Raw genomic sequence first — 13,244 nt, 5'->3', positions numbered from 1 at the left:
CTTAAAGACAAATGCATGTATTTTCAAGATCACATTCTAGGGCCATAAAACATCCAAAGTAACTGACTTGTAGGGGATAAAAACCCACGATAGTCCAAATGATATGACTGAACAAGCCAATTAAAAGATTTACCTAGTGTGTTCAGTTCAGAATCATGACTTTGGAAAATGCCTATTTAAAAAGGGAAGAGAAAATTAACATTGCTAATTCATTTTCTTCAGAAATCCCAATATGGCAAAACTAAGAGAAAACAATTTAACCAAACTCAAATTTCATATTAAGTTCTCCGTGTTTTCAAAGCCCAAGCCTGATTTTTAAAAAGAAATTAAATGACATGCTTTGAGAAAAGTTTTAAATTCTATACAATTCAAGCTAATGAAATATTTTATTGTACATAATAAAAGTGGTGTTTTTAAAAAAACACTTCCAGGCCCAGACATCTGCAAGAGTATGTGAGGAAGAGATTCCACTGGAGTATAGTAAGCAATACTCAATTGAATGAAACCATAAATCCACCCCACTCTCTATAGTAAATACTAACATTCACCACAGGTTTGAAATTCCTGTAGCATCAGTAAATGTATATTTTAAAATATTACAAACATGCTTATGATGCATAAGATGGAAAAATTTAGACTGTAATGCACACCATATGTACTCCCAGCTTCTCTAATTTACAACCAGTTAAGAATCACAATATCCAAAGAAAGTATTTTAAAATAGTATATGACTCACTGATAAGTGATATTCGATTCAAATAAATAGGAAAATTTCCATTTTAATGTCACATTGAATTTCAGTACTTTTCAATCCAAGAAAAGAAATAAACTGAGACATGGTCATGAGTTCAGGATTATATATATTACAATTTGCCTTGTTATAATACATTTGTGGCTTTATGATAAAAATAACTCAGGGACATATGGAGTTCAAGCTAATTTGCGTAACTGTCACAAGAAAAAAAGCATTAAATGCATTTCTGAAATAAGTATTTCCATTTAATTTCAGAATCTCAAAACAGCATTAGACCTTGGCCTTATTTAAAAAAAGTTTAGTTAAACACTAAGCTAGCTAAATAACCTTCTTCAAAGTTCAAACACAATTGATATAGAAAATGCTTTCCCTCTAATCTCAATCTTACATAAATGGAAGAGGTGAGGGGAAAAGGTAGACAATTTCTTTAGCAGCATATATGGCTAAATCCATCAACCACCTTAAACTAGAATGTCCATTATTGACCCCATTAAAAAGAACTGGGCAAATATCAAAAGTTGCCCACTTCGTAAACCAAAAGACAACAACTTTAGGGTTACGATAAGTAAAATATTTTTGAAACACTTCAAAAACTTTTAACATTAAACTAGAGGAATCATCTCTTAATTATAAGAAAGAAAGGTATAACAGAAAGTAAAAGACATTTAAACTAATTGTCCTCTTTGAACAAAAGAAATGAAAAATAACGGTTGATTAGCTAAGCTTTGTGCTCTAACCAAACTAATTAATTACAGTGATTTTAAATGGCAACAGCCCATCTGACTGGGTAGCTTGACAGTTCTGAATACTTTTTGCAATGATTTTTTTTTTTTAAACGCAAAAACATTAAAATGATCCGGTCATGCAATGTTCATCTTATGCATTCTGCATCTCTTTGCCAATCTTGTAGCTAAGGATCTTGTTCCAATCAATCTTCGTGCGTGTAACTGGCAACTGTCGACGTAAGGCTTTGAAAGTAGTGTCCGACATTGTCTGATAATTCTCACTGATGGCGGTCTATGAAAAATAGTAGTTAGAAGTTTAAGAAATAAAAGGAACAGATCAATTTATACAACACATAGATGTTTTAGAAAAACCTTTATTTAACCAGCTTATTTCACTGTTTTTAAAAAGTAAAAAAAAAAAAGAGTCAAAAACCCCAATGTGGCTTTTAAAACTGTTTAAAAAGCAGCTAAAAGGGATGCCTGAGTAGCTCAGAGGTGGAGTATCTGCCGTCCACTCAGGGCTTGATCCCGGAGTCCCGGGATCAAGTCCCACATTGGGCTCCCCACGGGGAGCCTCCTTCTCCCTCTGCCTGTGTCTCTCATGAATAAGTTAAAAAAATCTTTAAAAAAAAAAAAAAAAAAAGCAAGCAGCTAAGAGAGGGGCGCCTGGGTGTCTCAGTCAGTTAAGTGTCTGACTCCTGTTCTTGGCTCAGGTTTGGATTTCATGGTCATGAGTTCAAGAATCATGTGCTGTACTGACTTAGCCAGCCAGAAGCTCCTAAAAGAAAAAAAGCCTATAATTGTTTTGGATAATTTAATGAAATGAAATTGTAAATTGGATTTAATATTTATGTGTTCTCATTTTGGACCTATTTTACTATTTCACTCAAAACAATTTTATACATTATTGTTTCCAAGAAGCAGAAATGTGGCGAATCCACAAATTAAATGTGTAAGTTCAAGAGTACGGTTTAAAAGCTGATAAAAAAAAAATGTAAAAAATAAGAGTATAACGTGAAATAAGATCTGACCAGATTACACATAATCTAAATACTTTGGGAAACACTTCATAAATTAAAATTTCCAATCAAAAACAAAATAACCATTTAAAATCTTGGCATATTATGACTAATACTCAGATATTACTGTTGGGTAAAAATGAATTTTGGCCACATTTTCATAAGTTTGCCACTGAATTAAAAACAAGTAAATAAAAAAAAAAACAAAAAGATTATGTTTTATAATAGTGAAATAAATGAAAAAAATTCAGGCTCATGACTGAAATTCAGTGCCATTATTATAACTTCAGTTATAAACTTCAGTATTAAAACTTCAGTGCCATTATTTATAAGCAAATATAAATCATGTACTTTTGAAAAACATACCTGGTATTCATTTTCTGCAGCTTCTACAATCTTTATAAATTCTTTTGCTGTCTGCACCTCATTCTGAATGAAAAACAAAACAAAAAGTAACTATTTAAAACAACACCACTAAAAAAAAAAAAAATAAAACAACACCACTATTTAAGTCTTCCATTTTTTTGAGTATAAATGACAATGTTACTATAGTTTCAGCTGTACAACAAACATAGTGATTTAACAAGTTTGCACACTATGCTATGCTCACAAGTGTAGCTACCATCTGTCACCATACAATGCTATTATAGTATCATTGACTATATTTCTTATTGTGCCTTTTATTCCCGTGACTTATTCATTCCATAATTAGAAGCCTATTTTTCCATGACTCCTCACCATTTTGCCTTTCTCCCACTCCTGCTTCCTGTCAATCATCAGTTTCTTCTCTGTATTTATATCTGCTTTTTATTTGTTTCCCCCCTTATTTCACTTAGCATAAGTGAAATACAAATAGCACAATCTCATCCTTTTTATGGCTGTGTAATATTCCATTGTGTGTATGTATATAGAATTATAGATATACAACTGTGTGTATGTCTCCCACATCTTCCTTATCCATTCGTCTACTGATGGATACTTAGATTGGTTCCATATCTTGTCTACTGAAATAATGTTGCAATAAACATTCCTAGATCTTTTCCAATTCATGTTTTCATCATCTTAGGGTAAATACCCAGCAGTGGAATTACTAAATCATATGGTATTTCTATTTTTAATTTTTTGAGGAACTTCCATACTGTTTTCCACAGTGGCCACCAGCTTGCATTCCCACCAATGCATGAGGGTTCCTTTTCTTCCACATCCTTGCCAACACTAAATATTTCTTGTCTTTTTGATTTTAGCCATTCTGACAGGTGAAAGGTGATATGTCATTGTAGTATTGATTTACATTTCCCTCATGTTGAGTGATGTTGAGCATCTCTTCGTGTGTCTGTTGGCCATCTGTGTGTCTTTAAAAAAATGTCTATTCAGGTCCTCCACCCATTTTTAAAAACTTGTTTTTTGGGTGCTGTCTACTTTTTTTTTTTTTATGAGAGACCCAGAGAGAGAGGGAAAGACACAGGCAGAGAAGCAGTCTCCCCTGCAGAGAGTTTGATGCAAGACTCAATCCCAGGACCCTGAGATCACGACCTGAGCCAAAGGCAGATGCTCAAACACTGAGCCACCTAGGTGCCAAGTTGTCTAAGTTCTTTATATATTTTGGATATTAACCCCTTATCAAATATATCATTTGCAAATATGTCCTTTCATTCAATAGGTTACCTTTTTGTTCTGTTGATGCTTTCCTTCACTGTACAAAAACTTTTTATTTGATGTAATCCTAACAGTTTATTTTTGCTTTTTGTTTCCCTTGTCTTAGGAGACACACTTTGAAAAATGTTCCTAATCTCGTGGTCAAAAAAATTATTGCCTGTGTTCTTCTCTCTTCTAGGATTTTTATGGTTTCAGGTTTCACATTTAGGTCTTTAATACATTTTGAGTTTATTTTTGTGTACACCACTATTATTTTAAATAGGCATGTCAATATACGTATGGTTAATGATTTACTATAATAAATAACACAAATGGAAAGTATGATAAAGAGAAAACACAATAAGATCAGTTATTTTAAGTCCAAGAGAAACTAGGCAAAAGTATTTTTAAAAGTCTACAGAATGAGCCTGGTTTCACTGTGTAAGGACAGCAAAGTCTTAATAATACATATTGATGAGAAAATCCATTATAACACTTAATAGGAATTTGATAATCTTTACAGTTATAAGAAGTTAGTCATAAATTTCTAATTAACTACTACTGTATCTAAGTATTATGAAATATGTACTGAATGGTATTTACCACCATAATGATACATTTAAAAAAACATTAGAAAAAGCTTATTTTAAAGCTTAAGGTGAATTTACCATAGTGTTTAAATATTTTCTGGAAAAATTTTAACATTCCAATATATGGGTTTCTTTGCTTTTTTTCCTAACAGTAAAAAAGTTAGAAATTTAGACTTTTTAATAAAAGTGTTGATGTAAAATTCTCTAATATCTTACTTTATATAATATATATTTACACATATGTATTTCCATGCCTATAACATGCATTTTTTTCTGTCCAAAACATTAAAAAAGAGAGAGAAAAGAAAACCCTGTAAAATAAAGTAAAAAATGCATTTCTAAAAAGCAGCACAAAGGGATTCCTGGGTGGCTCAGCGGTTTAGTGCCTGCCTTTGGCCCAGGGCGTGATCCTGGAGTCCCGGGATTGAGTCCCGCATCAGGCTCCCGGCATGGAGCCTGTTTCTCCCTCTGCCTGTGTCTCTGCCTCTCTCTCTCTCTCTTTCTCTCTCATTAATAAATAAATTATTTAAATAAAATAAAATAAAATAAAATAAAATAAAATAGAAAGGCAGCACAAAAAGTTTATCAGTCAAGTTTAATTACTATGACCACCTCTCACAACTCCACAGTCTATAATTTTATAGACAACTGTCTTTTAGGAAGAACCTTTGCTCACTGTCAAACTAAAGAAGAGAGTACCAAGTACTCTGTAATGCAAATGTTACATGTATGCACATGATATAGAATAATACTAAACATAGTGTCTCAGGGAAAACCAGACATTAGTTTCATTTACTGGCAAATTTTGCAAGTAGAGTACCATTTAGCAAAAAGGCAGAAATCATCTAAGTGCCAATGAAACATTTTTTAAAATATTAGCTCTCTTCTCTTCTCAGATAGCATTCTTATAAATGTTTCTTATACATTCACACATGTTTCTTAACATTAAATCAAATGCTTTCTTAAACTAAAAATTAACTGTTCTTTATATTTGTAGGTTAGCTAATTTGTATATTAGCAGTTGATGTTTATAATATTTGGCACTTTTAGGTTTACAACACAAATGTGTATGGGAAAATGTAAAATGTGACATTATTAATATTACATTATTAATAATATCACTGGGGCAAAAAATATCTCACAGAGAAATAGCTGCATGTGTAGTATAAAGAATGTGTGAGAGGACTATGTGGGAAAATAAAACCAAGTTCAAAGTTTCTTGAATTTGAAAGCTGAACTTCAGAAAAACTTCATTAAATTGTAATCCAAATAGAGGGAAAAAATACAACAGAGTTTAAAAATTAAGTACAGAACCACAGACCTAAATTTAGGAGCTAAAACTATAAAATTCTTAGAAAAAAACAATGGAGTAAATCTTTGTGACCTTAGGCAATGGTTTCTATTAATATACCAAAAGCACAAGTAACAACAACAAAAAAATAAACTGGACTAGGTCCAAACTAAAATCTCTTGTTCTGCAAATGATACAATCAAGAAAGTGAAATGACACATTGAATGGGAGGAAATACTTGCAAATCCTGTATGTGATACAGGACTTATAACCAGAATATATAAGCAACAATTATAACTCAACAATAAAAACACAAATAACCAATTAAGAAACAGATGAAGGATCTGAATACATTTTCCTGAAGAAGATATACAAATAACCAATAATACATAAAAAGATGCTCAACATCATTATCAGGAAAATGTAAAGTAAAATCCCAGTAAGATACCTCTTTGCACCAAATAGGATTCAATTAATATGAAATGTCCAGAATAAGCAAATCTATAGAATTAAAAAGTAAATTCATGGTTGCCTAGGGCTGAGGAGGGTTTTAGGAAAGAGCTGGTGGGGGAGAGGGATAGGGAATGACTGCTAATGGGTACAGGGTTTCTGGAAGACAAAAACATTCAAAATTAGATTGTACAATCTTATTAGCATACTAAAAACATGTAATTTTATATTTTAAATGGGTGAATTGAAAGGTATGTGAATTATGTCAATAAAGCTGTTTAAAAAAGTTATGTACAGATTTCTAGGTAACTTACCATCTTTAATCTACCTGAAAAGACTTTAATCTGAAGCAGAAATATTACTAAAAATGTGAATTCCAAAACTGTTCTGGTTTTATAGAAGCATTAGGCTGTTGAAATTTTATTTTGAAATTAATTACTTACAGACACCGTTAGGGAATCTTGTATATCTTTATGACTCACTAACTGAACATTACCATCTTCATAATAATGAACCTATTAGAAAAAGAAATTACAGAAAACACATTATAGGAATCATCAAGATCTTCATGGCTTCAACAATCACATCAGTGCAAAGTTTAGCTCGAAACCTAGACTTCTCTGATGAGCTCCTGACCTTTTTCAAACTCCAGCATAACTCTGCCTTCAGTCTATTGTAAGGAGACTAATTTGCAGTTCCTGTAATTATTCAGGCAAGCCCTCCACTGACCTGCCAGACATTTTTACCTAACAGATATTCTGATAATCTAAATAAACTCAAGATTTCCAAAGCTGAGCTCACCATATTCCCTCCCAAAGATCGCTCCTCTTTTGTGCGTTTCCACCAACCATTTAATTCCTCAAATTCAGACATGAATTTATTCAATAAACATTAACTGAATGATTACATGCTTGCTATTACAGAAAGTCCTAAGAATGCACAGCTTTTAAGAAAGAGTCCCTGACCTTAGTTTTCTTCAATACAATACAGTGAGCAGTATGTACAAAGTACAGAGAGAATCTCAACACGGAGAGTCTTGAAACTCTCTGAAATTTAAAAAAGGATTTCGGAAAAGAGGCAATAATACGTGGGTTTAGCAATATGAGTATGACAACAATTAGAACAGGGAAGGTAAGGCAAATGAGCTTAGAGAACAGTGTACTACAGAAAGGCTTGGAGGTTCTTTTTTTGTTTTTTTGTTTTGTTTTTTTTTTTTTGTTTTTTTCTTAGGCTTGGAGGTTCTTATGGCTGGAATGTGTGGGAGACTAGGGAGGGAGAAGAGTGGCTGGAGAAATAGATAAAGACAAGTCAACAGTGGGCCTTGTGTGTCATGCAAATATGTCTAGATTATCAATAAGCAAGAGTGGTCTTTCTTTTTTTTTTTTTAAAGATTTTATTTATTCATGAGACAGAGAGAGAGAAAGAGAGAGAGAGAGAGAGAGAGAGAGAGAGAGAGGCAGAGACACAGGCAGAGGGAGAAGCAGGCTCCATGCAGGTAGCCTGACGTGGGACTCGATCCCGGGTCTCCAGGATCAGGCCCTGGGCTGAAGGTGGTGCTAAACCACTGAGCCACCTGGGCTGCCCCAGTGAGAGTGGTCTTTTTTATTTTATTTTTTTTAAAGATTTTATTTATTTATTCACGACAGACACAGAGAGAAAGAGAGAGGTAGAGACACAGGCAGAGGGAGAAGCAGGCTCCATGCAGGGAGCCCAACGTGGGACTCGATCCTGGGTCTCCAGGATCACACCCCAGGCCAAAGGCATCGCCAAACCGATGGGCCACTGGGGCTGCCCAAGAGAGTGGTCTTAAGTAAGAAAGTAACATATCCAGATTTAAATTCTTTAAAAATCATCTGTGATGATGGCAATGTCAAAAGTAGATTGGGGGATGGCAAAGAGTCTAGCACTTCAACAAAATTCCTCAAATTCAGGAACAATTACATGCTAGGCATCATGCTAAGTGATGAAGACAGAACTGTGAAACAGATAATCCCAGTTCTCAACAAGCTTTGGCTTAAAAGTGGCACCATTAAAAAAAAAAAAAGTGGCACCATTTTAGAAATTATCCAGGTGAAAGCTACTGAGGCCTAACTGAAGGAAAAAATAATGTCAACAGTTAACGGTCATCACTGATCAAGCACTTCATGTCTGGCTCTGTTTTAACCATTTTGCCCATATCAACTAATCTTCAAACAATCATCTGAGCTTTCTATTGCTGTTTTCTTTTTTAGACTGATGAGCAAACAAGCTAAAGCAGCTTAAATTAAATGACTTCCTGTTGTCATACAACTAATAACAGAGCTGGGATTCAAATTCAGGCAGTCTGCTTTCAAAATCCATGCTTTTAGCCTCTATTTTCTAGCCCCAGGACTAGTCATACCAAGCCAATAGTCATACCAAGACAAAAGCAACAGGATAAAGACTAGAAATATACAGTGGAGTCAGATGATAGAGTAGCAGTATCTGATTCATCTTTATTCCTTTATGGCTTTTAGCACAATTCCTTTCATGAAAGTTAACAACTATATTGAATAAAAAAGGAAAAGGCTGACCAATTTTTTTCTGTCTTGGTTCACTTAAACTTGTTTAGTAATATTTATATTCAAATACTTGGTCTTAGTTATCAAATGTTCTTCTATATAAACATTTGAGTTTATATTAAATGAGTCAGAGAATTAAATTATGGTGGGTTTCTTGAAATTTTATCTTGAAATTAATTACTTACAGACACTGGTTAGGGAAACCAAACACAAAAGATACATAAATATATACATAGGATAAATACATATTAAACACATACATATATTAGTATTATACCTCACCCAATTCCACCCACCCAAATCAGGAGACAGAATAGCACAACTCAAACTCAGAGGATGCTTGGATGAACAAATTGTTTGAAGAGCAGACCAAATGGTAGCATCTAATTTTAGCTGTATTTTTAGAATCTGTAAGCTATCCTTGCATAGTTTTGACGACTAGGGAATGAACTGCAAGGTTATCTGAAAGATTAAATCAGCACTACTTGTTTTTCCCATTACTTCAAAACAAAGATCTAGAAAAGAAATGGTTATTGTGTACTAAGGAAAAATAAACTTACGAATTAGAATTAGTTGTTTCTCTGTTTAGAATCATCTAGAGATCAGTAAACAACATTTCCTTTATTTCATACCTGAATTTTCAAGATGCCAACCACTTGAGTGGTTGAAGGAGTGATTGTAAACTTCCACTCTGACCTCCAACGACCATTCCTTAAAAATAAAAACAGCAGCTGTAAATAAGGTAGGGAAAATAATTTGAATAAATTTTAAGTTCTACATTTAAATTTAATGCTACAAGTATGAGACTGTGAAGAATGGATGCTGGATATTCATTTTTTAATCACTGAAATATTTAAAAGAATCAAAAGCGTTAAGTTCAGTTATGAGCTACATTTAATCTTCATCCATATATGGAAAAGACATATAGAATGGATGCAACTAAAGAATTCTAAAGCTATAAGGCTTAAAACACAGTTCAAAACTAAATTGTATAAGCTACTTTTGGAGAAAAGTTTTAAGCTACTTCTTCACAACTGACATACTTATGCTTTAATTAAGAATAAACTGGAGGTGCCTGGGTGGCTCAATAGGTTAAGCATTTGTCTTCAGCTCAGGTCATGATCCTAGAGTTCTGGGATTGAGTCCTGTATCAGGCTCCCTGTTCCTCGGGGAGCCTGCTTCTCCCTCTCCCCGCCACCCCCACTGCGTGTGTGTGCTCGCTCTCTATCAAATAAATAAATAAAAATTTTTGAGAAGAATAAACTGAATACGTGAAGAAAGAGTGGGAGATACAGGCTTCCAGTTATGGAATCAATAAGGGGATAATAGGATAAAAGGAATACAGTTAAAAGTACTGTAAAATGTCATGTGGTAACAAAAACAGCTATACTTGTGGGAGAGCACAGCATAACTACAAATTTAGGGAATCATTATATTGTACACATGAAACTAATGTAACATTGTGGGTCAAGTATACTTTGATTTGAAAAAAGAATAAACTGAACAAATATTTAGATTATCAGGGGCTTTGATAAATACAGTGAATGCAGTCTGACATCTACTGAATGATATAAAGTACCAAATAATTTTAAAAAGAGTGGTTAGTAATACATTTTAAAGGTTTTGATATCTGGAAAGTGAAAGGCTTTCTACAAGGAGTTTTAAGTGTCAGATTTTTTTTTTCTCTAACAGTTTTAGGATTAAATTTCCACATAAAAGGCACTTCCTCCTCTCACTTCTCAAAATGACTTTTTTTTTTTAAGATTTTATTTATTTATTCATGAGACAGAGAGAGAGAGAGAGAGAAAAAAAGAGAGAGAGAGAGAGAGAGAGAGAGAGAGAGAGAGGCAGAGACCCAGGCAGAGGGAGAAGCAGGCTCCATGCAGGGAGCCTGACGGAATCGATCCCTGGTCTCCAGGATCACGCCCTGGGCCAAAGGCGGCGCTAAACAGCTGCGGGGCTGCCCTCAAAATGACTTTTGGAATACAAATTAACATATATGCATGGTAGGAAATTGTGACATTAAAAACAAGCAACCAGTATGCTGTTACTCATTTTTGTCTCCCAGATAATGAATTTTATCCTTTAATGCTGTAATCACAAATGTGTATTTATTCAACAAACATTTATTAAACCTCCAATACTGCTGAACATCAAGAAACAGTAGAGACCAGGAAGAGAATGTCCTAGTGAAATCTTTTAAGAAAAGATTTTATTTATTTATTTATTTATTTATTTATTTATTCATTCATTCATTCATTCATTCATTCATTCATTCATTCGAGACAGAGAGAGAGAGAGAGAGGCAGAGACACAGGCAGAGGGAGAAGGAGGCTCCATGCAGGGAGCCCGAAATGGGACTCGATCCCGGGACTCCAGGATCACACCCTGGGCCAGAGGCAGGAGCTAAACCGCTGAGCCACCCAGGGATCTCCTAGTGAAATCTATTAAATGTCTATGACTAATATCTTTTGATTTTTATTCTATCTATATTTTAGGTTAACTAAAGTATATTTCTTAGTAGCAAAATATTTAGATTTTACTGAGATTATTGTGATATGTGATGTCTAGCACTTTGTCATTTAGAATTTATCTTTTCTAAAAAATGGAAGTCACTTTTTTAACTTCCATGATATAATGTTCATTGTGGTAATACAGGAGAAAAATTCAGATATATGAAGCAAATTATTGAGAACTCAAGAACAAACATCTTCATTTTACATATGCTAAAGCTCAAATAAGTTCTAGTTTTGAAAACTGATTAGTAAATTCACTATAGCATCTCCAATATATATTAAAGTAAAATTTAGTAACAAGAGTTTTCCTTTAGAAGTTCAATCTCAACAAGATTGATTTTTATGATGCATATCTTGGCACAAATTGCATAAGGTAATAGTGATTTGGTTAAGATTTATTTCTTTACAATATTGGTAGGTTACTGCTATATGTTTTTATGCCTAAAATGGAGAAACTATACTTATAAGTCCATAAAAGTAACTCTGTACACCAGAATTTTTAGGGAACTGAAGCCTGTTATTAAGGCGTATGTTTACATACGGAATTGATTTTCCTTCAGTGATAATGGATCTGCATTCCTCCAAATGTTCTTGGTTAACCTTGTAACCTTGCATTTATTTCTAGGATGGTTAAATAGTGAAGCAATCTTGGGCCATGAACCAAATTAGTCCACCGGGGTTACTGATACCTCCTACTTTACCCTCAAGAGCACAACCAACCAACCTGGCTAACAAGTCAAATATTATGGCTATACTTATTCTGATGATCTTAGCATGTATTAACAAAAAAGGAAGATAAAGGTAAAGATTTCATTCAATTCTGAATTTATAAAGTCTTGTAGAGCCTCAGAATTTTATAAAGATGTCTCAGAAATCATGTCTAAAAATAGAAAGGCTCAACAACTTGCCAAAGGTCCAAAAAAAATAGGGAAAGTCAGTGCTTTGGGTGACTGGACTTTTTTTTTTTTTTTTTAAAGATTTTATTTATTCCCAAGAGACACACAGAGAGAGAGAGAGAGAGAGAGAGAGAGAGAGAGAGGGGCAGAGACATAGGCAGAGGGAGAAGCACGCTCCACACAGGGAGCCTGATGTGGGACTCAATCCCAGGTCTCCAGGATCACGCCCTGCGCTGAAGGCGGTGCTAAACCACTGAGCCACCCGGGCTACCACCCACTGACTGGACTTTTATAAGGAATAATCAACAAATTTGATTAAAAAATTATAATTTAATTAAAATGAAATTATGATTGTCATCTGCCTCATTGGCAACCAAGCACAAAGCAATCAACATGAAAACATCTACGTCAGAAGCCCCAAAGCTTACCAGAAAAATTATCATTCTTTCCTTCATAATACCTCTGTCCTCCTCTCCCATATAAGTCTCATTCAGGAACAATCTCTTCTCAGAATCAGCATATGGGCCTGCCAACTGGTCTGCTCGCAGGCACAAATGTTCCCTTAGGATGCTGCTTGCAAGTCTCTAAAAACACTCGATGCAATCACACGCTCTTATTCGCTGAGTGTCAATGGATTTACCACTGCCTTTGTTTATTTTTCGAAAGATTTTATGTATGTAGGTATGTATGTATTTGAGAGACAGGAGGAGCAGAGGGAGAGGGACAAGTAGACTCTGCGCTGAACACAGAGCCCAATGTGGTGCTCAATCCCACAACCCTGAGATCACGATCTGAGCCAAAATCAAGAGTCAGATGATCAACTGAGCC

The 13,244-nt window shown here is 34.2% G+C and overlaps 1 protein-coding gene across 1 annotated transcript in view; it reads right to left on the bottom strand.

The window, feature by feature from the left end:
• Nucleotides 1–843: 843 nt before the first annotated feature.
• The window catches only part of CAPZA2 (capping actin protein of muscle Z-line subunit alpha 2), a 60,879-nt gene continuing 48,478 nt past the window's right edge, over nucleotides 844–13,244 (bottom strand). The window contains exons 7-10 of the mRNA XM_041727716.1: nucleotides 9,637–9,715; nucleotides 6,908–6,979; nucleotides 2,865–2,927; nucleotides 844–1,771 (exon numbers count right to left, since the gene is read on the bottom strand). Coding sequence (XP_041583650.1) covers nucleotides 1,631–1,771; nucleotides 2,865–2,927; nucleotides 6,908–6,979; nucleotides 9,637–9,715 — 355 coding nt within the window. The 3' untranslated portion in view covers nucleotides 844–1,630. The remainder of the gene's footprint in view (nucleotides 1,772–2,864; nucleotides 2,928–6,907; nucleotides 6,980–9,636; nucleotides 9,716–13,244) is intronic.

This window comes from Vulpes lagopus, chromosome 13 (assembly GCF_018345385.1).
Source record: "Vulpes lagopus strain Blue_001 chromosome 13, ASM1834538v1, whole genome shotgun sequence".
Taxonomy (NCBI): domain Eukaryota; kingdom Metazoa; phylum Chordata; class Mammalia; order Carnivora; family Canidae; genus Vulpes; species Vulpes lagopus.
The sequence above is the reverse complement of the archived record's forward strand: the minus strand, read 5'-3'. Positions and strand labels throughout refer to the sequence as shown.